Source organism: Callithrix jacchus, chromosome 22 (genome assembly GCF_049354715.1).
Source record: "Callithrix jacchus isolate 240 chromosome 22, calJac240_pri, whole genome shotgun sequence".
In the NCBI taxonomy this organism is placed as follows: domain Eukaryota; kingdom Metazoa; phylum Chordata; class Mammalia; order Primates; family Cebidae; genus Callithrix; species Callithrix jacchus.
This window is the reverse complement of record NC_133523.1, coordinates 16,291,384-16,319,147: the sequence shown is the minus strand read 5'-3', so window position 1 is coordinate 16,319,147 and position 27,764 is coordinate 16,291,384. Positions and strand designations below refer to the sequence as shown.

Sequence of the window (27,764 nt, the reverse complement as noted above, 5' to 3'; positions counted from 1 at the left end):
CGGGTGGATCACGAGGTTGGGAGTTTAAGACCAGCCTGGCCAACACGGTGAAACCCCGTCTCTACTAAAATTACAAAAATTAGCCGGGCTTAGTGGCACGTGTCTGTAATTCCAGCTACTTAGGAGGCTGAGGCAGAAGAATCGCTTGACCCTGGGAGGCAGAGGTTGCAGTGAGCTGAGATCGTGCCACTACACTCCAGCCTGGGCAACAGAGCAAGACTCTGTCTCAAAAAAAAAAAAAAGAGAAAATGCTAGTTGTGTCTGAAAATGTGTGATTTGATTTTTGCTTTGTCGATTCGCTTAGCTGTTAAGTTCTGATTTTTTCCACACTGATTGCACCCTCTCTGTGTTAGTTTATAAAAGTCTCGGCTGTATTCTGTTTTTTTGAGACGGAGCTTCACTTTTGTCGCCCAGGCTGGAGTGCAATGGGTTGATGATCTCGGCTCGCTGCAACCTCCACCTCCCGGGTTCAAGCGATTCTCCCGACTCAGCCTCCTGAATTACAGGCAGGCACCACCACACCTGGCTTATTTATGGTATTTTTAGTAGAGACGGGGTTTCGCCATGTTGGTGAGGCTGGTCTCGAACTCCTGACCTCCCAAAGTGCTGAGATTACAGATGTGAGCCACCCCTCCCAGCCCTTGGGTGTATTCTTACATACTCTAAGGGTGTAATAATCCTGAGAATTTGTAAGCATTTGACCCAGAAAATCCAAAAGCGACTGGTCCTGCTGCAGTGCCCTAGCCTTCTGTCCCTGGAATGGGACCACTCTTTCCCTTCTTGTCTCACTTCCCTACCGCTCCACGGCAAGTTCCTGGGGTCACTATCTGACAACGTAAGTGCCCTTCAATCCTCATCTTGGGGTCTGTTTGGGGGGACCCAAACCATGACAGCCTCTCTTTATTCAAAGTCATCTGGGAGAATCCTGAAGTTGGCCCAAGACAGAGCTGTGGGTTCCCCACCTAGATTGGGGAAGTTTTATGGCATGAGAGGGGACGCAGGGCTCTCACCGTACCCTCATAGTAGCTCCATTGGCCAGCCTTTTTTGTTGAGGGCACCTTGCTCTGCTGCCCAGGCCGGAGGGCAGTGACTTGATCTGGCTCACTGCAACCTCTACCTCCCGGGTTCAAGCGATTCTCTTGCCTCAGCCTCCCAAGTAGCTGGCATTATAGGCATCTCCCACTATACTAGGCTAATTTTTGTACTTTTAGTAGAGATGGGGCTTCACCATTTTGGCCAGGCTGGTCTTGAACTCCTGACCTCAAGTGATCCACCAACCTTGGCCTGCCAAACTGCTGGGATTACGGGCGTGAGCCACCGCACTGGGCCCTTTGAGATGTTTTTGGGGGACTCAAACCATGACAGCCCATCTTTATTCAGAGTCACCTGGGAGAATCCTGAAGTTGACCCAAGACAGAGCTGTGGGTCCCCCGCCTATATCAGGGAAGTTTCTCTACAGGGCAGCTTCTCTACTGCACCTACCCTGGTTTCCTCCCACATCTTGTTGGGCAGACAGGGGTGGGGAATGTGGGCAGTGTTCTGACACCGAGCAAAACCCCACAGACTTCTGTGAAAACCAACCAGGAACGTTTATTTAAAATATAAGCAAGTTACCCCCAGAAGGTGAAGCACCGCTGGCTGGTTCTGACATTCGATTCAGGCTGAAGGCACAGCACCTCCTCTGGCCCTTGTTGGGAAATGTCCCGCCCAGGCCACGGGCAGTGCCCCAGTGCAGTTGAGCCCCCGAAAAGCCCCCAAACACACGACCCCTCCGAAAGCTTGAACAGAGCAACTTCATCAAGCAGGCAGGGATCACACCTGAGACACAAGGGCAGGGAGGCAAAACACAGGGAATCAGGGGTGGGCAAGGGACACCCAGCCCCTGTCTCCAACGGGCACCCCCTCCAGGGGGGCTGACATGTGACCGTGGGGCCACCAGGACCTGTGGTTGCCCCGGTGGGGGAAGAGCTACCCTCCCTCTTGGGTGATGGGGGGATGTATTTGCACACAGCTCAGATGACCAGGGACACAGGAGGAATCAAACATCAGTCAACCACCCTTCAACCCAAATGGGAGTCTGTGAGGCCTGGCACACGGTGCTCAAATACTTGTGGATGTAGAAGGGACCGATCTCGTTCATCTCTATGCCCTGGCACTTGGCATGTAGCCCAACGCCCAGCGGATGATGAAAAATGCAGACTGAGCAGCTGTCACACTCTTGTATCACTAGTGCCTGGCACACAGTCAGTGCTCTTGAGGTGTGTGGGCAAGAAGCCAATTAAAGAGGGAAAAGTTCCCACACCGTCTAGCAGTGAGGGAAAAAGGAAAAAGGTGAAAAGTACCTTGTTTGCTTCCATTCCCATCCCAGAGCTCAGCTCCCTGCACACCGCAGGTACTCAGAAACTGTACCGAATCCAGAACTTATCCCTGTGACGTGAATGCCAGGCACACAGTAGGTGCTCAATATGTGCTTGAATAAATGGATGGAAGGATCTTATTTATCTCAATAGTCCCAGAGCGTGGGCTGGGCACAGTGGCTCATGCCTGGAATCCCAGCACTTTGGGAGCCCGAAGTGGGCAGATCACTTGAGATAAGGAGTTTGAGACCAGTTTGACCAACATGGTGAAAACCCCTCTCTACTAAAAATACGAAAATTAACCAGACGTGATGGTGTGCACCTGTAGTCCCAGCTACTTGGGAGGCTGAGAAACAAGAATCGCTGGAACCCGGCAGGCATCGGCTGCAGTGAACCAACATCACACCACTATACTCCACCCTGGGTGACAGAGCAAGATTCTTTGTTAAAACAAACAAAAAAGGTCAGGTGCAGTAGCACAAGCCTGTAATCCCAGCACTCTGGGAAGATGAAGCGGGTAGATCATGAGGTCAAGAGATGGAGACCATGCTGGCCAATATGATGAAACCCCATCTCTATTAAAAATATAAAAATCAGCTGGGTGTGGTGGCACATGCCTGTAATCCCAGCTACCAGGGAGGATGAGGGAGGTTGCACTGAGCCGAGATCAAGCCACTGCACTGCAGCCTGGCCACAGAGCGAGACTCTGTCTCAAAAAAAAAAAAAAACTCCCAGAGCCTCAAATGTCACCCAACACACAGCAGGCACTTACTAAATCCTTGGGTGAATTTTAAAAATGAGTGAATCACTAGTGCCTGCTTCTTAATCTGATCAGCAACTGCCTGATGACTGACTCGATCACTGATGGGGGGAATAATTATGCCTCATTCACTGCCGTAACAGGGGAACCTGGTATACCGCAGGTGCTTAATAAGTGTTGGGCACATGAACAGATGAAGAGGGTTTAGTTCATCCCAATTCCCTGGTGCCAGGCCCCGTTGCTGGCATGTGGTAGGCACTCCACGTATGCTGCCTGTGTACGTGATTGCTTAGCAAGAGCTGGCTGGACACCACCCCACATGGAGAGCCCTCCGTGGCCTGCCAAGGGGTCCAGAGGTGGCCCCAATGTCCTCAGTGAGCACATGGGGACTGGGCCAGCAACGGCTGCTTTGGCTTTCTGGCTGCCACCCCTCAGAGTTCATCCCGGGCAGCACTGTCCAGCGGGGACTGGAGCACGTCTGAATTCTTGGCCTCCCGGCTCAGCGCCTGCTGCTCCCGCATCTTCTGGGACTTGGCGCGGTCCCAGTCAGTCTTGACCTGCTCGTTGTTCCAAACGACTGAGGTCTCTGTGTCACTCACATAGCCGTCGTCCCCTGTGTAGTGTGTGGGATAGACCAGCAGCGGCTCCACGGAGAAGGCGCGCAGGTTGCGGAGGGAGAAGTGGGCCTTGTATTCGGACCTGGGGGGAGCAGGAGGGGAATGAGGGGCAGCAATGGCTTCAGGGGAGGGGGGAGGGGACAGCTGGAGGAAAAATTGGGGGTGAAGAAGAAGTCAGCAGGGATAAAGACATAAGTGGGCTGGGCGAGGTGGCTCATGTCTGTAATCCCAGCACTTTGGGAGGCTGAGGGGGGTGGATCATGAGGTCAAGAGATCAAGACCATCCTGGCCAACATGGTGAAACCCCATCTTTACTAAAAATACAAAAAATTAGCCGGGCTTGGTGGTGTGTGCCTTTAGTCCCAGTTACTTGGGAGGATGAGGCAGGAGAATTGCTTGAACCCAGGAGGTGGAGGCTGCAGTGAGCCGAGATTGTGCCACTGCACTCCAGCCTGGCAACAGAGAGAGACTCGGTCTCAAAAAAAAAAAAAAAAAAAAAAAGACGAAATGGACAGGGTATACAAATGGAGACAAATCTGGGAGGGGGCAAACGGAGGGAGAAGTGGGCAGAAGAACAGACCTCTCCTCAGAGCCTGTGAGTCTCACACCCCCCGCCCCCAGGACAGACCCACTGGAGACCCCAGCCCAGCAGCCGCCTGCCCCTCTCACACTGGGTGCTTGTCAAACATGACAGGCAGGAACTCGTCCACAGGCAGCATCTTGGAGAGTGGCTTGGCGTCCAGCAGCTTGCGGGCGCCTTGCAGGGAGATCACGTAGGCCAGGGTCCAGTAGGAGTAGTCGGCCTCCACCAGGTTCCTCACACGGGGCACAGCCTTCTCGGGGTGCTCCACCTGCATCCGCTTCCGGCCCACGTAGCTGGGGTGCAGAATTTGGCCTGTCACTCTCCTCCCGCCCTCCAAAGGGCGCTTGCCCAGAAAGCCAGGGATCTAGTTACCCCTGTCAGACCCCGAGATGGGAGGAGACTCAGAATGTCTGCGGAGCAATAAGAGGAAGCTGTGATTGGATGGAGTAAATGCAGGAGCTCAGGGGTCTGGGGGTCATGGGGAGGAGCGTGAGTTTTTCCCAAGGGCATAAAGGAGCCATGGAGGATTAGGAGCTAGGGAGAGCAGGATCACGCAGACGTCCTGAGGCTGAAACTACTCTGAGTTCAGAGGGCGGTGGGGGTGGAGGTGGGCAAGGTGCCCGGATGTGGGCAGCAGTCAGGAATAAAGGGGTGTAGTTACTATTCACATGGGGCAGTGTCCCCAGAATGCAGATTAGGGCAGTGCGCATGGAAGGGAAAGAAAGAGAGGGAGGAAGGGAGGGGACAAACCAACCCACCTATAGGGCAGAAGGACGGCTCCAGTCCTGAAAACAGGTTGGTGGTACTCCCATCCCAGGCCTGGTCTAAGACCCGGGTGCCCTGGTCACGCCCCAACGCTCTTCAGCCACACCTCCAGCTTTGAGCACGTCCTTCCTGACCACGCCCCCATGCTTTTCAGCCACACCCACAGGCTGCTGGTCAAATCTTAACTACACCCAACTCCACAGACCTGTCAAGTCTCTAAGCCCTGACCAAGCCTGCAGGCTTCTGGCGAGGCCTTTTGAGCTCTGGGTGATCCTTCCAAGGCCCTTCCCTATAGGCTATAGCCCTGACAGTGCTCGCAGGCCCAGGGACCACGTGAGCCCTCCCGCCATGCTTCCAGGAGTTGGCCACGCCCCGGGCCACGCCTTCCACCCTGATCACACCCAGACATACAGGCTCAAGGCGCAGCTGCAGTGCTCTGGCCACGCCCCTGGGACCCAGCTTCACTCCGCCTCCCAGCCCCATCTCTTAAGCCTTGGCTGTGTACCCAGGCCCCAGCTCCACCCTGCCCTCAGCCCTACCTCTAAGTCTGGCCTTGCCCCAGGCCCCAGCTTCACTCCACCCTCAGAGCCCCCACTCACATGAGGTCCCAGTCGAGGTCCTCCCGCTCCACATCCCGCATGAGGTTCATCAGGCGCCTCTTGAAGAAGATCTCAAAACGCAAGTCGTCCTCAAACACAAGCGATTTCTCCAGCCCCCGGTCCACCACCTGAGTGAGGAAGCCCAAGTCAAGGCCAGGCCTGACCCTAAAGCCCAGAGCTCTGCTTTGAGAAGCTCTGAGAGACCCGGAGAGAAGCCAACACATCTCCCCTCCTCTCCTAGCTCCAGGGGCACGTGGACATCCAAACTCTGCCCTCTGCCACCCATGATGGATCTCAGGTGAGGAAAGCCTCTCAGCCCCTCAAACGCCCACGCCTCATGGCCTCAGCCTTGCAGCCGCACAACCCCATTCGGCTTCACATTTGATAATCACAAGTTTGTTTGTTTGTTTTAACGCTGGAGTGCAGTAGTGCGATCTTGGCTCACTGTGACCTCTGCCTTCCAAGTTCAAGCAGTTCTCCTGCCTCAGCTTCCTGAGTAGCTGGGATTACAGTTATGTGCCACCACGGCTGGCTAATTTTTGTTTTTGAGATGGAGTTTCACTCTTGTCGCCCGGGCTGGAGTGCAATAACATGATCTCTGCTCACTGCAACCTCTGCCTCTTGGGTTCAAGTGATTCTCTTGCCTCAGCCTCCCAAGTAGCTGGGACTACAGGAGCCCACCACCACACCTGGGCAATTTTTGTATTTTTAATAGATACGAGGTTTCACCATGTTGGCCAGGCTGGTCTCAAACTCCAATCTCAGGTGATCCGCTCGCCTCAGCCTCCCAAAGTGCTGAGGTAACAGGCATGAGCCACTGCACCTGGCTTTTTCTGAGATGCGGTTTTGCTCTGTTGCCCACACTGGAATGCAGTGGCACTATCCCAACTGCATGCAGCCATGAACTCCTGGCCTCAAGCCATCCTCCCACCTTAGCCTCCCAAGTAGTGGAGATCCCAAGTGTGCACCACCGTGCCCAGCCTTGATGGCCCCAAGTTCAAATCCCAGTCAGATATCCTTCTCCAGTCGCAGCCTCTCACCCTGCGGATGGCTGAGGATGCTTGGGCTGGTCGGGTGCCCCTGGCACTGGGCAGGTGCTGGTTGAACGGGGCTCTGTGGCCATGACTTCTATTACTAAACCCCAAGCATGGAAATCAGGCTGGGAGTGAAAAACCTGCGTTTACAGATCCCAGGCCCCAGATCCCACCTGCTGCTCAAAAGGGCTCACCCCTCCCCACAACCTCAGTTCCCACATCTGCACAATGGAAGGATTGGCAGACACACCTGCGGTTCATACAGCTGGTTTGGTGAATCATTCACTAAAAAGAGGCCGTGGGTCCCACGGCTGAGGCTGGCTGCATGGCCACCTGGCTGGGGCTTTGGGCAACTAACTCCTTCAACCCCTTCCTCCTCCAAATCTCCGAGGAGATCTAGAGTCATAATTCCGGCCCCGCCCACCGCTCAGGACACACCTCCTTCCAGATATTGTAGTGGCTCAGGAAGCAGCCCAGTTCGCCTTTGGTGAGGGGCCGGCCATGGTAGGGGTCCTGATAGCCAGGCAGCATTTGGATCCCCAGTGCCTCCACCTGGCTGGTATTCATGGCTCTGGAGAGGAGGAGGAGAGGGTCATGAGGAAGGCTTGCCCTGCCTGCTATTCTGCCATCCCCTGCCATTCCACCACCACCCCCCTACCCCTGCAGCATTGAGCAGCTGGTCCCCCTCTTGGAGCGTCGGCACCCCTCCTGGACACATGGGGCCCCACTCACCTGCACATGGTATACACTCGTGGGCAAACCTGCTCTCCTCCCCTGGAGTCTGACTCTTTCCCCTCCACGGTCCCCACCAGCATGGTCTACACTGGCAGCATGCAAACCCTGGGTCAGGGCTCACTCGCCTTCCACGGTCTACATCTGCAAGGATCTACTCCTTCCCCAAGGTCCCATTCACTTACCCTCCATGAGGCCCACTGACCTGTTTGTACCCAACGCCCGCCCCCATTGGAATCCCCGGTCGTCTACCAGCAAGGTCTACACCCACACCCACACCCACGTGCGGACCCGCAATCCCACACCCCTCCAGACCTCGGACTCACTTGCCGTCCACGGCCTCCACCAGCCGGCACTCGATCCCTTGCTCCTGCAGTGCCCGCAGCATGCGCTCCCGCCGGTCCTGCCGCCGCTTCAGGTTGATCATGAAGACCTGCAGCCGGGAGTGCCCGGAGCCAGATGAACCCCTGCAAGCAAGCGCCCCCCAGCCTTCGCCCCGCCTCCAGGGAAGGCCCACCCCACCTCGTCGAAGCCCATCTTGTCTGGCGTCTTGGTGGGCGCTGAGATGAAGCGGGAGGACTCCGGTGGCGGATGCTTCACTGTGGGGCAGAGACGTCGAGGAGTCGCTGAGGCAGGGGCCTCCAGCCTCTCTCCAGTACGCTTTCCCCACCTGCTCCATGGCTCCCAGTAGGCCTGGCTTTGCCCACAAACGTGACTTTGCTCTGCCCACATCAGCACAGCTCTCTAGGCGCCCTTCCCTTGTCACTTGAACTCCGCACAGCCTGGCCCTGCCCCAGGTTTCAGTTTCACTCCACTCCCCCAGCCCCGCCTCAGTCCTGGCCACAGCCCCGGCCCAGCTTCACCCCACTCCCCAGCCCAGTTCTCTCAGCCCTGGTCACGCTCCAGGCTCCAGCTTCACTCTACTCCCAGCTCCGCCTTTCAGCCCTGGCCACACCCAGGCCCAGATTCACCCGGACCCCCATCCCCGCCTCTAAGCCCTGGCCACGCCCCAGACTGCAGCTTCACCCTGCCCATAGCCCCGCCCCAGGCCCCAGCCTCACCAAGTCCCTAGCCCCGCTTCTAAGTCCTGGCCACGCCCCAGGCTCCAGCTTCACTCCACCCTCCAGCCCCGCCTCTAAGCCCAGGCCAGCCCAAAGACCCCCATTCCTACCTCAGGGCCTTTGCACATGTTGGGTTCCTGCCGGAACTACCCTTCCCTTCCCTCCTCTGTATCCTTAATTCTCAGTTATGATGTCCTGGACATGGGGGTGACCCTCCCCACCCCCCACCTCTCCAGGCTGGGCCAGGTACCTCCTCTGGGCCCCTACAGCACCTGGACTTGTACCATCAAAGCTCCCATCCTTGGTGCCCTAACCCCCTGGCCCTGTGCCTGTCTGTTGTGAGCCCATTGGGAAGGACACCAGGTCTGCCTGCTCACGCTGGGTCCCAAGTGCCCAACCCAGGGGCTTGGCACACACTCAATTATTGCTTGTAGAATGAACCAAGAAATGATGGCATGCTGTGTAACCTTGATTGGCCTGGGCCTCAGCTTTCCTCATCTATAAAATGGGCCAGTAAGGCACTCAGAGGTTTCATGAAGAGATGTCATGAGATCACGCAGTATGTCATAGGTTGAACTGTGTCTCCCCAGTCCTAACCACCGGTACCCCAGGATATGATCCTATTTCGACACAAGGTTTTGTACCGAGGTAATCAAGTTAAAATGAGGTCGTTAGGGTGGACACTAATCCATATGGCTTGTGTGCTTATTAAAAGAGGAAATCAGGCCGGGCACGGTGGCTCACACCTATAATCCCAGCACTTTGGGAGGCCAAGGCAGGTGGATCATGAGGTCAAGAGATCAAGACCATCCTGGTCAACATAATGAAACCCCATCTCTACTAAAAATACAAAAATTAGCTGGGCATGGTGGCGTGCGCCTGTAGTCCCAGCTATTCAGGAGGCTGAGGCAGGAGAATTGCTTGAACCCGGGAGGCGGAGGTTGCGGTGAGCCGAGATCGCGCCATTGTACTCCAGCCTGGGTAATAATAGCGAAACTCCGCCTCAAAAAAAAAAAGGGTGTGGGGGGGGGGAGATCAGCAGCTACGTGGGAGGCTGAGGCGGAAGGACTTCCCAGGAGTTCAAGCCTGCAGATGGTGCTATGATGAGCTATGATGGTGCCACTGCACTCCAGCATGGGTGACAGGACTCCGTCTCCAAAAACAGAAACACTGCCAGGTACCTTGGCTTGCCTGTACTCACAGCCTTGAGAGGCCGCGGCAGGAGGACCACTGGAGCCCAGAGTTCAAGAACAGGTAGGGCATACAAGATCCCATCTCTGCAAAATATTCTAAAATTATCTAGGCCTGGTGGCATGCATCTGGAGTTGTAGCTGCTCTGGAAGCTGAAGCGGAGGATGGCTTGAGCCCAGAATCAGAGGCTGCAGTGAGTTATGATCACACCACTGCAACACACAGAGAAATGTAATTTTTTTATTTGAGACACAGTCTCGCTCTGTTGCCCAGGCTAGGGGGTAGTGGCGCAATCGTAGCTCACTGCAGCTTCCACTTTCCAGGATCAAGCAATTCTCCAGCCTCAGTCTCCCGAGTAGCTGGGACTACAGGTGTGAGCCACAAATGCCCAGCTAATTGCTGTATTTTTTATAGAGACAGGGTCTTGCTATGTTGCCCAGGTTGGTCTTGAGCTCCTGAGTTCAAGTTCAAGTGATCCGCCCCGTCAGCCTCCCAGTGTGTGGAGATTACAGGCATGAGCCACCACGCCTGGCCAGAAATATGGATTTTACTGGGAGCATAGGAAGTAGCTGCACAAATATCTGAAACCTCCAGACCGTCTGTCTGTCTGTTCTGTGTAGTTTGCTCCGGCCCACAAAAATCAGGAAAATGTTCACGTGTCTGTCATGCCTGAGCTTTTAACAATAGTGTGAATCATTTTTCTTACCAGAAATAACAACAGGCAGCCTGGGCAGCACAGTAAGACCTCATGACCTCATGTCTACTACAAACTAAATGAGCGGCGGGCGCAGCGGCTCACGCCAGGAATCCCAGCTCTTTTCGAGCCTGAGACAGGCAGATCACGAGATCAGTAGTTTGAGACCAGCCTGGCCAACATAGCAAAACCCTGTCTCTACTAAAAATACAAAAATTTAGCCGGTGTGGTGGCAGGTGCCTGTAATTCCAGCTACGTGGGAGGCTGAGGCAGGAGAATCGCTTGAACCGAGGAGGTGGAGGTTGCAGTGAGCCAAGACCTCGCCATTGCACTCCAGCCCGGGCAACAGTGCGAGATTCCATCTCAAAAAACAAATTAATTAATTAATTAACAAATTAGCTGAGCATCTCTACAAAGATGGTGGCATGCACCTGTGGTCTCTACTCAGGAGGCTGAGGTGGGAGGATCGCTTAAGCCAAGGAGGTCGAGGCTGCAATAAACTGATTGTGCCCCTTCACTCCAGCCTGGGTGACAGAGTGAGACTTTGTCTCACACCCCCCCCCCAAAAAAAAGGAAATGACAACACAAATATACGTGAGAACTAAAACTGGGAAACCTCTGGTAACCACAGAGACTTCTTCTCAGTCCCTGGGTGATAAATGGAGACCCACTACCCCAGACTGTGGCCAGGCGGGACCTGGACATCTTAGGGGGCCTGTCCCAGTGACTGTGCAGTCTCCAGATGTCACCTCAAAATGACTCAAAAGTCTCCCCCAGACTGGGCACTGTTGGCTCATGCTTGTAATGCCAACATTTGGGGAGGCTGAAGCAGGCGGATCGCCTGAGGTCAGGAGTGCAAGACCAGCCTGGCCAACATAGTGAAACCCCATCTCTACTAAAAATACAAAAATTAGTCGGGCATGTTGGGCGGGTATCTGTAATCCCAGCTACTCGGGGAGGCTGAGGCAGGGGAATCGCTTGAACCTGGGGGGCAAAGGTTGTAGGGAGCCGAGATTGTGCCACTGCACTCCAGCCTGGGTGACAGAGCAAGATTCCAACTCAAAAAAAAAAAAAGTCTCCCCCAAACACAAAGGGCAGGGTGCCATTCCATCTTGAGCCACCAGGGGTAGCCGCAGATAGAGTCGTTCAGAAATAGGTGAGGCTGGGAAAACTGAGCCCGGGGACGGAGGCCTCACCCCTCCCACCCAGTCTCCATCTGTGCAGTGGTGGGAACGGAAGTGGCATCATCAGGGCTTTCTGCGCCCAGTGCAGGGAGAAGCCCACATTAGAAATGGCTGAGATGGGAGCACTATCCCAAGACCACCGCATAGTTTACGGATTTTTATGATTGAGATTGATTGATTGATTGATTGGAGTGCAGTGGCGCGATCACGGCTCACCGCAGCTTCAACCTTCTGGGCTCAAGGGATCCTCCTCCCGCCTCAACCTCCCAAGTAGCTGGGCCCAGAGGTGCGCACCATCACACCTGGCTGATTTTTGTATATATATATTTTCTTGTGGTAGAGACAGGGTTTCACCACGTTGCCCACACTGTTCTCAAACTACTGGGCTCCAGGGATCCGCCTGTCTTGACCTCCCAAAGAGCTGAGAAATTGATTGACTGATTGATTGATTGAGACAAAGTCTTGCTCTATTGCTCAGGCTGCATTGCAGTGGCACAATTATGGCTCACTGCGACCTCCAACTCCTGGGCTCAAGGGATTCTCCCACTTCAGCCTCCTGAGTAGTTAGGACTACAGGCATGTAACACCATGTCTGGCTAATTAACATAATTTTTTTATATAGAGATGGGGTCTTGCTATGTTGCCTGGCTGATCTTGAACCCCTGGGCTCAAGCAATCCTCACTTTGGCCTCCCAAAGTGCTGGAATTACAGGTGTGAGCCCCCACGCCCGGCCTACATGCAGTTCTTTCGTGAAAACCTGCCGTCCTCTCAGCTCCCACACCCTCCATAGCTCCTGACTGTCCTCAGGGGGAAGGTCCCTTTTTTAGCCTGGTCTCTGAGGCCATCTACGCTAGCCCTGGCTACCAACCCCAGGGGTCCACTGACCTTGCCTATTCCCCAAGTTCATGTCCTTTCCAGCCTCCTGGCCTTTGCCCACCTCCGGCTGCAATCCCCTTGCTGGTGAACTAACTACTCACCCTGCTCCTTAATGCCACCTCCTCCAGGAAGCCCACCCGACAACCCCGAGCAGGCTGTATACAGCTGCCTGGAAACCAGCACTCTGAGAGCAGGGACAATCCTCCACCTCATTCTCACGTGCCCTTGCACCCAGCACCCCCCCGCAGGGATCGGCATCTGTCTGGCTCCATCAGTGCTCACAGGATGGATTCAAGACATCAGTGAAAGGGAGGCAACCCAGCCCCTCCCAGGGCGGCGTGTGGGCAGACTCACCCATGACCTCCAGCTGCACGTGCATGAAGCTCTCGGCCTCATCCTGGAGGGTGCTGTGGGCACGCAGCGGCACCGGCAGGAAGCCATATTCCTCCTTGTTGCACACATACATCTGTACCTCTGCAGTGGGCAGGGAAGCAACAGACACATGTTAAAATGGGCCGGGCCCAGTGGTTCACGCCTTCCATCCAGGGCTTCAGGAGGCCAAGGCGGGAGGATCACTTGAGGTCGGCTGTTTGAGACCAGCCTGGGCAAGACCTGCTCTCGGCCGGGCGCGGTGGCTCATGCCTGTAATCCCAGCACTTTAAAAGCCAAGGTGGGTGGATCACCCCAGGCTGAGTGACATAGTGAGACTGTGTCTCTAAAACAATAAAAATAAAAATAAAATATAAAAACTGTTGTAAGCTTGTGGTGGTATAAAAGCTATCAGTGGGCCAGGCTTGGCCCGTGGGTCAGTTTGCCAACCCCTGGTTTCCAGTAAAGAAGTCTGCATGAGGCTGTCTGTGTCTTTAAACACCAGCCTTCCTAATTAAACAATTAATATATGCTCGGCTGTAGAAATCAGGAGAAGTGGCCAGGCGCCGTGGCTTACGCCTGTAATCTCAACACTATGGGAGGCCGAGGGGGGTGAATCAGTTGAGGTCAGGAGTTTGAGACCATCCTGGCCAACGTGGAGAAACTCTGTCTCTACTATAAATACAAACTTGAGCCAGGGGTGATGGCGCCTGCCTGTAACCCCAGCTACTCCGGAGGCTGAGGCAGGAAAATCACTTGAATCTGGGAGGCAGAGGTTGTGGTGAGCTGAGATTGCACCACTGCACTCCAGCCTGGGCGACAAGAGCAAAACTCTGTCCCAAAATAATAAAAAAAGAAAAGAAAATTGTGTAAAGAGTTCAATGTATATTATTTGGCGGATGGAGGCCCCAAAACTCTGACTTCACCACTTCACAATCTATACATGTAATAAAAGTATACTTGTGCTCTATAAGTTTATATAAAGTAAAAAATAATAGTAACATTCAATTAATAGGTCTCTTTTTCTTGAGACGGAATCTCACTGTGTCTCCTAGGCTTGAGTGCAGTGGTGCCATCTCAGCTCACTGCAATCTCTGCCTCCCATATTCACGTGATCCTCCCACCTCAGCCTCCCTAGTAGCTGTGATTACAAGCGTGCTCCACCATGCCCGACTAATTTTTGTATTTTTAGTAGAGATGGGGTTTCACCATGTTGGCCAGGATGGTCTCAAATTCCTGACCTCAAATGATCCATCAACCTTAGCTGGGATTACAGGCATAAGCCACTTCACCTGACCAACCAATAGATTTTCTGGTTATTTTTTTTTTTTGAGATGGACTCTTGCACTGTTGCTCAAGCTTGAGTATAAAGTCACGACCTCAGCTCACTGCAACCTCTGCCTCTCGGGTTCAAGCGATTCTCCTGCCTCAGCCTCCCAAGTAGCTGGGATTACAGGCGACAGACACACTGGGCGAATTTTTGTATTTTTAGTAGAGACAGGGTTCCACTATGTTGGCCAGGCAGGTCTCGAACCCCTGACCTTGTGATCTGCCCGCCTCGGCCTCCCAAAGTGCTGGGATTACAGGCTTGAGCCACTGTGCCCGGCCGGCAGACCATTCACGTACGCACCGGCCTGCTTGCAAGAGAAGGCGAAGACGATGATGTCGTCAAAGGACCAGGTGTAGTCGGGGTGGGGTGGGTAGAAGGCCAGGTTCCTGGACGCCGCCTTCCGCAGGTCGATCAGGAAGGTCGAGTGCACCATGGGAACCGCAAAGCAGCCCTGGCGGTCTCGCTTGCGGATGGGGATGTAGGCGGGTGTGCGCCTGTAGTAGCCCTATGGGGTGAGAGGCAGAGTTCTGCATGGGGGTCTCGAAAGGTGAGGATGGAGGCAATAGTGGGAGACACAGAACAGGACCAGGTAGAGAGCTGAGCACAACGGTGTGTGCCTGTGGCCCCAGAGACTCAGATTCAAGCCCAGTGTGGGATCTGCGGCCAGGCCCGGCCAAGAACAAAGAGCCTTGGCCGGGCGCAGCGGCTCATGCCTGTAATCCCAGCACTTTAGAAGGTGGAGGCAGGAGAACCACTTGAACCCGGGAGATGGAGGTTGCAGTGAGCCGAGATTACAGGTGCTGGGATTACAGGTGCGAACCACCACGCCCAGCTTCCATCATGATTTTTGTAAAACGCTCCCCACGAGGTTGTGTAAGTTACACTCCAGCCACAGCACCCACCTGCTCAGCCCAGTCCCGCCAGTCCCCCGGCCCTCACTCTACCTGGGAAGTCATTCCACACCAGAAGTTGGAGTACGCAGCCCGGGAATCCAGCATGGGGGCGACCACCGTCTTGTTCTCAGCGATGAGCAGGCTCAGCGTATCGGGGTTAAGGATCAGGTTGTCTGCGTCTACGAACTGCAGAATGCCCCACATGGCATCAGCATGGGCGGCTGGAGTGACCCCAGGTCAGGCTACTGCTCAGAACAGCTGGGGCAAAGGCCAGAGCCCTGGAGGGCTGGCAAAGACCTCTGGAAGTACCCCCCACACTGGCTGAAACAGAGCAGGGACCCCATCTTGGGGGCCTGCAGGATGTCCTGGATCATGGAAATAAAGTGAAGGTCTGGAGTTCCTTCAAAGGAAACTGTAGGCACCGAGGTAGCCTGAGAAGTGGACGAACAACCAATAACAAGAAGGCAGCAAAAGCTTTTTTTTTTTTTTTTTGAGACAGAGTGTTGCTCTGTCACCCAGACTGGAGTGCAGTGGTGTGATCTCAGCTCACTGCAACCTCCGCCTCCTGGGTTGAAGCGATTCTCCTGCCTCAGCCTCCCGAGTAGCTGTGACTACAGGCATGCGCCACCACATCTGGCTAATTTTGTATTTTTAGTAGATGTGGGGAGAAAGTTGCCCAGGTGCCAAGGCAATAAACTGAAGGCACAATCTGTCCCAGCATAATCAATAACTGATTACTTAGTTTTAGCAATGACAATCGATTATATAATCCATCCTATTAAATCATGATTCTTTATCGATCTTTGCTTTACAGCACAGAATCATTTTAGTCTTTTAGCCCAGAAATCATCGGGTGAAATATAATTTGGAACTGAAGGGAAACTGTGAGAAGTGATCAGGAGACGAGAGTAAATGCCTTGCGGTAGCACCAGCGCCTGGGGAGGCGCCCGGTGCTTAGCAGGCCGTGAGGGGGAGTTTCCCTTTCACTGGGGAGTTCAGAGAACACTCTGCTCTGTCCAGCTCTCAAGGAAGGTCTGACACTAGCCGGCCCGGCCTGCAGACATCCAGGGCCTTAAATGCCTCTCTGTGGTGCTGTGCTCCCATGGCCACCATCCTTGTCCACTTTCATGTTCTGCTTCCCCACCTGGCTCTCCTTTTAAGTTCGTAGAACTTGTGAGAAGTAACAGTAGGGGAATCCTAAAAGCCTTTGATCTTTCTGACAAGTGCTTAGAAGGATGCTGGATGCTGACGTATGTATGTGCCTCCCCTCCTTGCAGCGGCTACCTGAAAGGGAGGGGCCCCTGTACTGTAAGCATGTGATTTGCTGGACCCTATCCATCACGTCAGATGAGTCACTCTCCTTACCCTGCCCCCCTGCCTTGTATACAATAAGTATCAGCGCGTCCAGGCATTCGGGGCCACTCCTGGACTCTGTGCCTTGGTGGCAGTGGTCGCCAGGCCCAGCTGAGTTCTATTATCTGTGTCTTTCTTTCCTGCGATCTATCGCCTCCTCACCCAAAAGAACACCCACTAGACCCTCCAGGGCTGGACCATGTAAATAGAGATGGGGTTTCTCCATGTTGGTTGGGCTGGTCTCGAACTCTTGACCTCAGAAGATACTCCCGCCTTGGCCTCACAAAGTGCTGGGATTACAGGTGTGAGCCACCGCATCTGGCTGATTTTTTTTTTTTTTGAGACGGAGTTTCGCTCTTGTTACCCAGGCTGCAGTGCAATGGCACGATCTCGGCTCACCACAACCTCCGCCTCCTGGGTTCAGGCAATTCTCCTGCCTCAGCCTCCCGAGTAGCTGGGATTACAGGCACACGCCACCATGCCCAGCTAATTTTTTTTGTATTTTTAGTAGAGACGGGGTTTCACCATGTTGGCCAGGCTGGTCTTGAACTCTTGATCTCAAGTGCCAAACCTGCCTCGGCCTCCCAAAGTGCAGGGATGACAGGTGTGAGCCACCACGCCCGGCCTGGGTTTTTTTTTCTTTTACTCTTAGTCCACAGAGATGCTTTGTAACCCACGCAGCATCATTTGGAATATTTGGATGAACTGCCATGAACCACAACAAAAACTAGAACTCCAGCATTTCCCACTAACCTGGGAATACCATTTCCACGTGGAAACCTTCAGTTGCAGAGGGGAGGTGGTCGCATCTTAGGACAAGCCCTGTGGTTCATGTTACATCCCCTATCTGGTCCCTCTGGATGTTGGAATCTGTGACCTTTTAATATTGATTTAGAACAAACAGCCAGATCAGTGTGGCAGAGTTCCTCAAAAAGCTAAACATAGAATTACTACATGATCCAGGAATTCCATTCCTAGGTATGAGCCAAGAGAATTGAGAGCACGGACGAAAACAGGTCTTTGGTGTTTGTGTTTGAGACAGAGTCTTGCTCTGTCACCCAGGCTAAAGTGCAGTGGCGTGTGATCTTGGCTCACTGCAACCTACACCTCCTGGGTTCAAGTGATGCTCCCGCCTCAGCCTCCTGAGTAGCTGGGATTACAGGCAAGTACCACCATGCCCAGATAATTCAAACAGGTCTTTGTATACCTAGGTTCATGTCAAAATCCCAATAGCCAGGCAGGATGCAATGCCTCACACCTGTAATCCCACCACTTTGGGAGGCCAAGGTGGGCAGATCACATGAGGTCAAGAGTTCGAGACCAGCCTGGGCAACATGGTGAAAACCCATCTCTACTAAAAATACAAAAAAAAAAAAAAATTAGCTGGGCATGGTGACGCATGCCTATAATCTCAGCTACTCTGGAGACTAAGGCAGGAGAATCGCTTGAATCCAGGAGGCGGAGATTGCAGTGAGCCGAGATTGCGCCACCGCACTGCAGCCTGGGCAACAGAGCGAGACTCTAACTCAAAAAAAAAAAAGGATCTCAACAGCCAAAAAAAAGGTGGAAGCGACTGAAGTGTCCATCAACGGATGAGTGGTTCAACAATGAGGTCAGCCGGACAATGGAATGAGATTCAGCCATACAAAGGATGGAAGCACTGATCCATGCTGTAAAAAGCCCTGAAACGCGATGCTGAGTGAGAGAAACCAGACACGAAACGCCCCACAGTGTGAGATTCCATTGATCTGAAACTCCCAGAACAGGCAAAGCCATAGACAGGAAACAGATGAGTGGCTGCCAGGAGCTGGGGGAGAATGCGGAGCGGAGCAACTGCTGATGGGGTCGGGGTTTTCTTCCGGGGGATGAAAGTGTTCTAGAATTAGAGGTGGTGCTCGCACAACAAACAAACATACTAAATGCCACTGAACTATATGCTTCAAAATAATTTTATGTTATGTGAACTGACTTCCATTAAAACAAACGAGAAATAGGTAAGAGTGAATCTCTCCAAGAGATACAATTAAAATTTAGATGCTGGCCGGGCACAGTGGCTCACGCCTGTAATCCCAGCACTTTGGGAGGCTGAGGCGGGCAGATCACTTGAAGTCAGGAGTTTGAGGCCAGCCTGGCCAACATGGCAAAACCCCATCTTTACTAAAAATACAAAAAATTAGCTGGGCATGGTGGTGGGCACTTGTAACCCCAGCTACTTCAGAGGCTGCAGCAGAAAAACAGCTTGAATCCAGAAGGCAGAGGTTGCAGTGAGCTGAGATCATGCCACTGTATGCCAGCCTGGGTGACAAAGTGAGACTGTGTCTCAAAAAAAAAAAGTAGATGTTTTCCTTTCTTAAACTTCACATATATATCTATACATACATACATACATGTATGTATACACACACACACACACACACACACACACGAAACTTAAGAAAAGGTCTCACTCTGTCACCCAGGCTGGAGTACAGTGACACAATCATGCTTCACTGTAGCCTCCAACTCCTGGGCTAAAGCAATCCTCCCACCTCAGCCTCCCAACTAGCTGGGACTACAGGCACACACCAGTAAACCTGGCTAATTTTTTCTTTTTTTACTTTTTGTAGAGATGGGGTCCCACTATGTTGCCCAGGCTGCTTTTGAATTCCTGACCTCAAACAATCCTCCGGCCTTGGCCTCCAGAAGAGCTGGGATGATCAGCGTGAGCCACACCTGGCCCGTATATTTCTCTTATTTTTTTTTTCCTACAAGTAACATCCATAGCTTTTGTAAAAAGAGAAAGGGGCCCTCCAAATATTCATTTTAAAACATTAGGGCCGGGCGCGGTGGCTCACACCTGTAATCCCAGCACTTGGGAGGCTGAGGCGGGCGGATCACCTGAGGTCGGGAGTTCGAGACCAGCCTGGCCAACATGGTGAAACCCCATCTCTACTAAAAATACAAAATTAGCCGGGCGTGGTGGCGCGCACCTGTAATCCCAGCTACTCAGGAGGCTGAGGCAGGAGAATTGCTTGAACCCAGAAGATGGAGGTTGCAGTGAGCTGAGATCACGCCACTGCACTCCAGCCTGGGTGACAGAGGGAGACTCTGTCTCAAAAAAAAAAAAAAAATATTGTGTCAAAAGACACTTTGAGTTTTGAACCAGCAGTTTGAGCTCCACCCGGTGTGCTGAGGGGGAAAGAAGCTAAAGGCAGGCAAACTCAAACCACAAAGGCAAAATCCAAGGCAGGACAAGGCAGCTTTGTGCCAGAAGGCTCTGGAAGGCTCCAGATCCACCTTTCTGCCTTGCCAGTTCTGAGACCCCACCAACGCAAGTCCCCTCCCCCTGTCAGCCACTGTTTCCTCTCCTATAAAATGGTCTGATAAGGCACCAAGTGAAAGGGTCTCCTCAGGAGCCCCACCCTCCTCCCAGACATGGCACTGTCCCCGTTCCTTTCTCCCCAGCACCCTTACATCCAGTCCCAAAGCAGAGCCTATCCCCTTCACCTCCTGATGCATCCTCAACCCCTGCCTTTCTCCACAGCCTCATCCATCAATTGCTGGCACCCTGCTCTGGCCTCCACTCCGTCCTCCTGCTACCCACAGCAGCCACAGTGGCTTTTAAAAACTATTATTTTTGAGACAGAGTCTCACTCTGTTGCCCAGGCTGGAGTGCAGTGGCACCATCTCAGCTCACTGCAACCTCCGCCTCCTGGGTTCAAGCAATTCTCCTGCCTCAGCCTCCCAAGTTGGGGTTTCAGGCACATGCCACCATGCCAAGCTAATTTTTGTATTTTAATAGAGATGGGGTTTCACCACGTAGGCCAGGCTGGTCTCGAACTCCTGAACTCAAGTAATCCACTCGCCTCAGCCTCTCAAAGAGCTGGGATTACATGCGTTGTGTGAGCCACTGCACCTGGCCCACGGTGGCTTGTGAAAATCATAAATCAGAACACAGACCTCCCCCACTCACACACTCTCCATGGCTCCCCATTCCCCTCCAAGTAGATGCCAAGTGCCTCCACTGGCTGTGTGCGCGGACCTCTAGCCACCACTGCGTCATAATCACTTCGCTCACTTCATTCCTTTTTTTTTCTTTTCTGTTTTTTTTTTTTTTTTTTTTTTTTTAAAGAGATGGGCTGGGCACAGCAGCTTGCACCTGTAATCCCAGCACTTTAGGAGGCAGAGGTGGCCAGATCACCTGGGGTCAGGACTTTGAGACCACCCTGGCCAACGTGGTGAAACCCCAGCTGTACTAAAAATGCAAAAACTAGCCAGGTGTGATGGCAGGGGCCTGTAATCCCGGCTGCTCAGGAGGCTGAGGAAGGAGAATGGCTTGAACCCAGGAGGCGGAGGTTGCAGCTAATTTTTGTATTTTTAGTAGAGACGGGGTCTCACCATGTTGACCAGGCTGGTCTCGAACTCTGATCTCAAGTGATCCACCTACCTCGGCCTCCCAAAGTGCTGGGATTACAGGTGTGAGCCACCATGCCTGGCCTCTACAAAAATAAAAATAAAAAATTAGCCGGGCATGGCTGTGGTCCCAGCTACTCTGAAGGCTGAGGCAGAATTGCTTGAACCCGGGAGGCAGAGGTTGCAGTGAGCCAAGATTGTGACACTTCACTCCAGCCTGGGTGACAGAGTGAGACTCCGTCTCAAAAAAAATAAATTAAAAAAAAATGGACTTGACCCAAGTGTCCAAACACAGGGGACAGCTGGGGACAGAAAAGCCCATTCATTCCTAGTGCTAAGGATCAAATGAACCCCAGCTCCTCCTCCTCTCACCAACTATGTCACCTTAAGCAACTCATCTCCCCTCCCTAAGCCTCAGTTTACCCTTCTGCAAAATGAGGTTAAGGATGGTCCTGGCATCCTGCTGCTCCGCCTTCCCTGGAGACACCCAGACCTGCCTATGATCCATAGCCAGCCGGCTGAGAAACTTACCAGGATGTAATCAGCCCACATGTCTCGAGCTGATTTCAGGGCAGCCTGGCGCAATTTCATGACATGCTCGTAGCGTGAGTCAGACCAGTGTTTGGGGCCCTCCTCGTCTGGGTAGGATCTGCAGAGAGGCAGCTGTGATGTGGACAGCACAAGATACTATCAAAGCCCAGTGAGGGCCTGAGCTGCCTTTGGGATAATCAGAGAGGGCTTCCTGGAGGAGGGGACATGTAAGCTCATCTGAGTGGGGGCGGGGGGAAGGAAATGAGAAGAAAAGAGAAGTGGGGAGAATGTCCCTGGCTGGAGGCGCAGCCTGTGCTAAGGGCTGGAGGGAAGGGAAGATGCTCAGAGAGGGGCCCAGTGCAGTGGCCATGCCTGCGATCCCAGCACTTTGGGAGGCAGAGGTGAGAGGATCACTTGAGGCCAGTGCTTCAAGACCAGCCTGGGCAATGCAGGGGGGCCCTATCTCTTCAAAAACTACAAAAACATTTAGCTGGGCATGGTTACATATCCCTGTAGTCCCAGCTACTCAGGAGGCTGAGGCGGGAGGATGGCTTGAGCCCAGGAGTTGAAGGCTGCAGTAAGCTATGTTCACTCTACTGCACTCCAGCCTGGGCGACAGAGTGAGACCCTGTCTCGAAAAAAAAAAAAAAAAAAACAACACAGAAAGGCCAGGCGCAGTGGCTCACACCGTAATCCCAACACTTTCGGAGGCTGAGGCGGGTAGATCACCTGAGGTCAGGAATTCAAGACCAGCCTGACCAAGATGGAGAAACACCATCTCTACTAAAGATACCAAAAAATTAGCCAGGCGTGGTGGCGTGGGCCTGTAGTACCAGCTACTCGGGAGGCTGAGGCAGGAGAATTGCTTGAACCCGGGAGGTAGAGGTTGCGGTGAACTGAGATCTCCACATTGCACTCCAGCCCGGGCAAAAAGAGCAAAGCTCTATCTCAAAAAAAAAAAAAAAAAAGCCCAGAAAGGAACTGGGTGGGAGGGGCAGGGGGTAGTTCATGCTGCCCAGGGCCTCAGGGGCAGCTAAACAGCAGAGCCAGTGCTGGGACCAAGATTGAGTCGCTGAAGCCAGGAACAAAGCAGTGGGCGTGGCCAGAAGAAAACGGGAGTGAAGGAATTCTAGGTGCGGGAACCGCTTAGGCAAAGGTTTAGTGGGAGGATTATGGTCCATTTGTGAAGCTGAGGGAGAGTCAGAGTACCTTAATGCTGCGCAGCTGGGCTGGAGAGGGAGGGACCGAGGGCCTGTAGTTCTGTCCTGGGACAATGGGGAGCCACGGAGGGTGTGTGAGCAGAGGCGCAGCTCAATCAGACCAGGAGCAGGGAAAGGCGCTCACCTGGGCTCCTCCGCTGGCCGCCACTCCACGGAATGGTACAAACTCTTCACAGCCACCAGCCACTCCCGCAGCACAGTTGACGTGTTGTCCATGTTGTGGTCTGTAGCCACCCTGCAGGGAGAGGGGACAGGCAGCACAGTTGGGGAGACTGAGGCAGGACCAGGCAGCAGCGAGGCAAGTCAAGGTCTACATCCCAACTGGCCTCCCACCAGCTATGTAGCCCCAGACAGGACACTTCCCTGTTTCCATGTCAGTTTCCTCACCAGTAACATGGAGGTAAGAACAGGGCCGAGTTTACTGGTAAGTGGAAGGGATTAAACAAGCTAATTTTGGAAAGATAATTAGTGACTGGCGGGCTTATTACTCAGCCATCTAGGATCATGCAAACCACATTCACTTAATTTTTTAAACATATATATCAGGCCAGGCGCAGTGGCTCACACCTGTCATCCCAGCACTTCAGGAGGCTGAGGCAGGTGGATCACCTGAGGTCAGGAGTCTGAGACCAGCCCAGCCAGCATGGCAAAACCCTGTCTCTACTAAAAATATAAAAAGTAGCTAGGCATGGTGGTGGGCACCTATAATCCCAGCTACTTGGGAGGCTGAGGCAGGAGAATCGCTTGAACCCAGGAGGTGGAGGTTGCAGTAAGCCAAGATCACACCACTTCACTCCAGCCTGGGCAACAGAGAAAGACTCTGTCTCAAAAAATAAATAAATAGCGTGGTGGCTCATGCCTGTAATCCCAGCACTTTGGGAGGCCGAGGTGGGCAGATCACCTAAGGTTGGGAGTTCGAGACCAGCCTGACAAACATGGAGAAACCCCTCTACTAAAAATACAAAATTAGCCAGGCTTGGTGGTGCATGCCTGTAATCCCAGCTACTTGGGAGGCTAAGGTAGGAGAATCACTTGAACCTGGAAGGTTCAAGATTGTGACACTGCACTCCAGCCTGGGCAACAAGAGGGAAACTCTGTCTCAAAGAAAGAAAAATAATAATATTTATTATAAATATTATAAACTCTGTCTCAAAAAGTGATAAATAAATCATTTTAAAAATAAAATGTAGGCCAGGCGTGGTGGCTCACGCCTGTAATCCCAGCACTTTGGGAGGCCGAGGCGGGTGGATCACGAGGTCAAGAGATCGAGACCATCCTGGTCAATATGCTGAAACCCCGTCTCTACTAAAAATACAAAAAATTAGCTGGGCATGGTGGCGCGTGCCTGTAATCCCAGCTACTCAGGAGGCTGAGGCAGGAGAACTGCCTGAACCCAGGAGGCGGAGGTTGCAGTGAGCTGAGATTGCGCCATTGCACTCCAGCCTGGATAACAAGAGTGAAACTCCGTCTCAAAATAAATAAATACATAAAATAAAATAAAATGTATATATCATAAACCAGCTGGGCACAGTAGCTCACACCAACAAATGTTGGCTGGGCACGGTGGCTCATGCCTGTAATACCAGCACTTTGGGAGGCTGAGGCAGGCAGATCACTTGAGCTCAGGAGTTCAAGACCAGCCTAGTCAATATGGCAAAATGCTGTCTTCAGAAAAAATACAAAAATTATCTGGTGCAGTGGTGTATGTCTGTAGTTCCATCTACTCAGGAAGCTGAAGGAGGAGAATCATTTGGCCCAGGACGGGGAAGTTGCAGTGAGCCGGGATTGCGCCACTGCACTCCAGCCTAGGCGATGAATGTAAAACCCTATATCAAAACAGAAGAGTACCTCAGCAGGGCACAGTGGCTCACACCTGTAATACCAGCACTTTGGGAGGCTGAGGCGGGTAGACCACAAGATCAGGAATTCGAGACCAGCCTGGCCACAATGGTGAAACCCTGTCTCTACTAAAAGTACAAAAATTAGCCGGGCATGGTGGCTCGAGCCTGTAATTCCAGCTACTCGGGAGGCTGAGGCAGGAGAATCACTTGAACCCAGGAGGTGGAGGTTGCAGTGAGCTGAGATCATTGCAGTTGCTGGAGCCACCGCACTCCAGCCTGGGCAACAGAGTAAGACTCCTTCTCAAAAAAAACCAGTATATCTCATAAACCCCCTCCCCTGCCTTCCTTCATCCTCTCCTCTGAACCACACCCACGTCAGTGGGCTATAGTCATTCATTCATTCAACAAACGTTTGTTAAGTACCAATTGTGTATTTGGATTATCCAGACTGGGGAATCAGGTGGAAGGAAAAGGGACATCTGGGAGTTTAGTTTGACTGTAGTGCCAAGAGCTAATTCTACCCAATAAATTGACAGTAACACCAGCAATGACACTAATAATAATATTAAAATCACTCAGCGCCAAGCCCATGTCAGACACACCAGCTTCACATCCATTAACTGGTTAACCTTCAGAGACAAACCCAAAGCGAGAATTATATTAATACACTCATTTTCTTTTCTTTCTTTTTTTTTTTTAGAGGCAGGTTCTCACTCTGCCCAGGTTGGAGTGCAATCATAGTTCACTGCAGCCTTGAACTCTTGGGCTCATGCGATTCTCCTGCCTCAGCCTCCCAAATAGCTGGGACCACAAGGCACAGGCCACCGCACCTGGCTAATTTTTTCTAGAGATGGGGTTTTGCCATGTTGGCAAGGCTGGTGTCGAACTCCTGAGCTCGAGTGACCTGCCCACTTTGGCCTACCAAATGGCTAGGATTAGTGCGTGAGCCACTGCGCCCGGACCATTTTCCATTTGAGGAACTGAGGCGGGGAGTGAGAAGTCACCACTCAGAGACTTCCTCAGAGCTCTGCCCCATTCCCTCCCAAGAAAGCTTCCTCCGGGTCCATCTGGTCCTGGACCCCACACACCGCCGGTCCCAGAGCAGGGGTCTGATTGGGGCCTGGAGCCTAGCTGACTTCAAGCTTAAGAACAGCAGCAGGCACGGAAAGGCTGTTAGATGTGGCCCCCCGGAAACGCCCCAATAGGGGCTCTGGGCTCTGTTCTTTGGAGGTGTACGTGTCCCAGAGAGAGATGGAACAAGCCCCAGTCAGCGAGGCCAGATCTGCCCTAATAGGGTCAAGCAGGCAGGAGGGTCCCCAGCCCACCCTAAAGGAACCATCGGTTCCGCTTGTCTTAACGTGGGGAGGGCTGTTTCTGGCCCACCTCATAGGAGTACAGCAGGCAGGGGGCACGCGTGGGTCAGCCCCAATGGGGGCAGCAGGCAGGGGCACACGTGGACCCTTCCCGATTGGGGCAGCGGCCAGGGACATGCGTAGAACCGTCCCGATGGGAGTAGCGAACAGGAAGCATCTCAGACCCGCCCCGAAGGGGACAGCGGGCAGGGAACGCGTAAACCCTCCCCTAAGGGGACAACGAGCAGGGGCTCGCGTGGACCCACCCATAAGAGGACAGCCAGCAGGGAGCTCGCGGGGACCCGCCCGATGGGGACGGCAGGCTCGGCTCACCATAGCGCCGTGCGCTCCCGCGGGTGCCGCAGCCGCTCGAGTGCGCCCAGCGTGGTGTGCAGTGCGTGGGCCGCGTTTCGCGCCAACAGCGCGATCAGCACGCGCGGCGCCTGCAGGGGCGACTCCGGGCTCCAGCGCTCCTCGGGAAAGTAGGCGTCGGCGCCCGGCGGGCCTCCCGGCGGCAGTGGCGCCAGCAGCAGAAGCAGCAGCGCCGGGAGCGGCCTTCCGCGCCGCAGTCGCGCGCGTGGGGCCGCCGCCATCGCGCCACGCGTCTCCTTTAAGTCGTTTTTGTGCCGGAGGACGCCGGCCGCACGGTAAAAAAGTCTTCAGGGCCCCGCCCGGCCGCTCGCCTTAAAGGGGAGGAGTCCAGGCCCCGCCTCCAGACGCTCTCAGAGACTCAAAACCCGAGTGACGTCACCTACAGCCCCACCCAAGACGCCCCGCCCCCGCATGATCCTTAAAGATACAGAGCGCTTGGAGAGGGAGAGCTTGGAAGGGAAGTTAAGGCTAGCTTTAGGGTTAGGAATCCGCGCTTCCTCCAGTCGCTTCCTACCACCCGGACCTCAACCTGATGCGCCCCAACTTCCCCAAGTATAAAACCCGGGCTGTGCCACCCGGCGGGCTTGGCTACTTAGGACCTGGTTTGGGACCCTAGAGACCTGAGCTTCAGTTTCCTCTGCTGCAACGTGGATTTGGCATCCTGGTTCTGGACCTCACGCCTGTAATCCCAGCACTTTGGGAGGTAGAGGCGGGCGGATCACCTGAGGTCAGGAGTTCGAGAGCAGCCTGGTCAACATGGTGAAACCCCGTCTCTACTAAAAATACAAAAAAAATAGCTGAGCGTGATGGTGCGCGCCTGTAATCCCAGCTACTCAGGAGGCTGAGGCAGGAGAATCGCTTGAGCCCTGGAGGCGGAGGTTGCAGCGAGCTGAGATTGTGCCACTGCATCTCAGACTTCTGCCTCTCGGGTTCAAGCGATTCTCTTGCCTCAGCCTCCCAAGTAGCTGGGATTACGGGTACCTGCCACCACGCCCAGCTGATTTTGTATTTGGGAGTTCGAGACAGTCTGGCCAAGATGGTGAAACCCATCTCTACTAATAAAACAAAAATCAGCTGGGCGTGGTGGTGCCCGCCTGTAGTCCCAGCTACTTGGAAGGCTGAGGCAGAAGAATCGCTTGAACCCAGGAGGCAGAGGTTGCAGTGAGCCAAGGTCACATTACTATACTACAGCCTGGCAATAGAGCTACACTGCGACTCAAAAAAAAAAAAGAAAGAAAGAAAGAAAGAAAAGAAAAAAGAATGATACAGGCCAGGCGCGGTAGCTCACACCTGTAATCCCAGAACTTTGGGAGGCCGAGGCGGGTGGATCACGAGGTCAAGAGATCGAGACCATCCTGGTCACCATGGTGAAACCCTGTCTCTACTAAAAATACAAAAAATTAGCTGGGCATGGTGGCACGTGCCTGTAATCCCAGCTACTCGGGAGGCTGAGGCAGGAGAATTGCCTGAACCCAGGAGGCGGAGGTTGCAGTGAGCCGAGATCGTGCCATTGCACTCCAGCCTGGGTAACAAGAGCGAAACTCCGTCTCAAAAAAAAATACAAAAAATTATCCGGGCATGGTGGCGCTCACCTGTAATCCCAGTCACTCGGAAAGCGGAGGCAAGAGAATCTCTTAAATCCAAGAGGTGGACATTG

At 53.4% G+C, this 27,764-nt stretch overlaps 1 protein-coding gene across 2 annotated transcripts; it reads right to left on the bottom strand.

The window, feature by feature from the left end:
- Nucleotides 1-1,570: 1,570 nt before the first annotated feature.
- Nucleotides 1,571-26,394, bottom strand: COLGALT1 (collagen beta(1-O)galactosyltransferase 1). 2 transcript variants are annotated; one of them, XM_035284182.3, is made up of 12 exons: nt 26,002-26,394; nt 22,667-22,777; nt 21,323-21,440; nt 15,098-15,232; nt 14,454-14,658; nt 12,809-12,928; nt 7,970-8,046; nt 7,774-7,880; nt 7,154-7,286; nt 5,682-5,809; nt 4,404-4,610; nt 1,571-3,816 (listed from the first exon to the last, which is right to left on the bottom strand). In XM_035284182.3, the coding sequence occupies exons 2-12, from the start codon at nt 22,756-22,758 to the stop codon at nt 3,549-3,551; spliced, it is 1,590 nt and encodes a 529-aa protein (XP_035140073.1). In that variant the 5' UTR covers nt 22,759-22,777; nt 26,002-26,394; the 3' UTR covers nt 1,571-3,548. The 2 variants fall into 2 exon arrangements, with proteins under 2 accessions (XP_035140073.1, XP_035140072.1); XM_035284181.3 differs by having other exon boundaries at nt 26,069-26,394.
- Between the last annotated feature and the right edge of the window lie 1,370 nt (nt 26,395-27,764).

What these genes read in the sequence shown, in the direction of transcription:
- COLGALT1 (XM_035284181.3), bottom strand. Translation starts at nt 26,328, where the DNA reads ATGGCGGCGGCCCCACGCGCGCGACTGCGGCGCGGAAGGCCGCTCCCG. An exon ending in CGGCCAGCGGAGGAGCCCAG is followed by an intron (nt 21,441 to 22,666) that starts GTGAGCGCCTTT and finishes GCCTCTCTGCAG; the next exon opens with ATCCTACCCAGACGAGGAGG. An exon ending in ATGTTTGACAAGCACCCAGT is followed by an intron (nt 3,817 to 4,403) that starts GTGAGAGGGGCA and finishes TGCTCCCCCCAG; the next exon opens with GTCCGAATACAAGGCCCACT.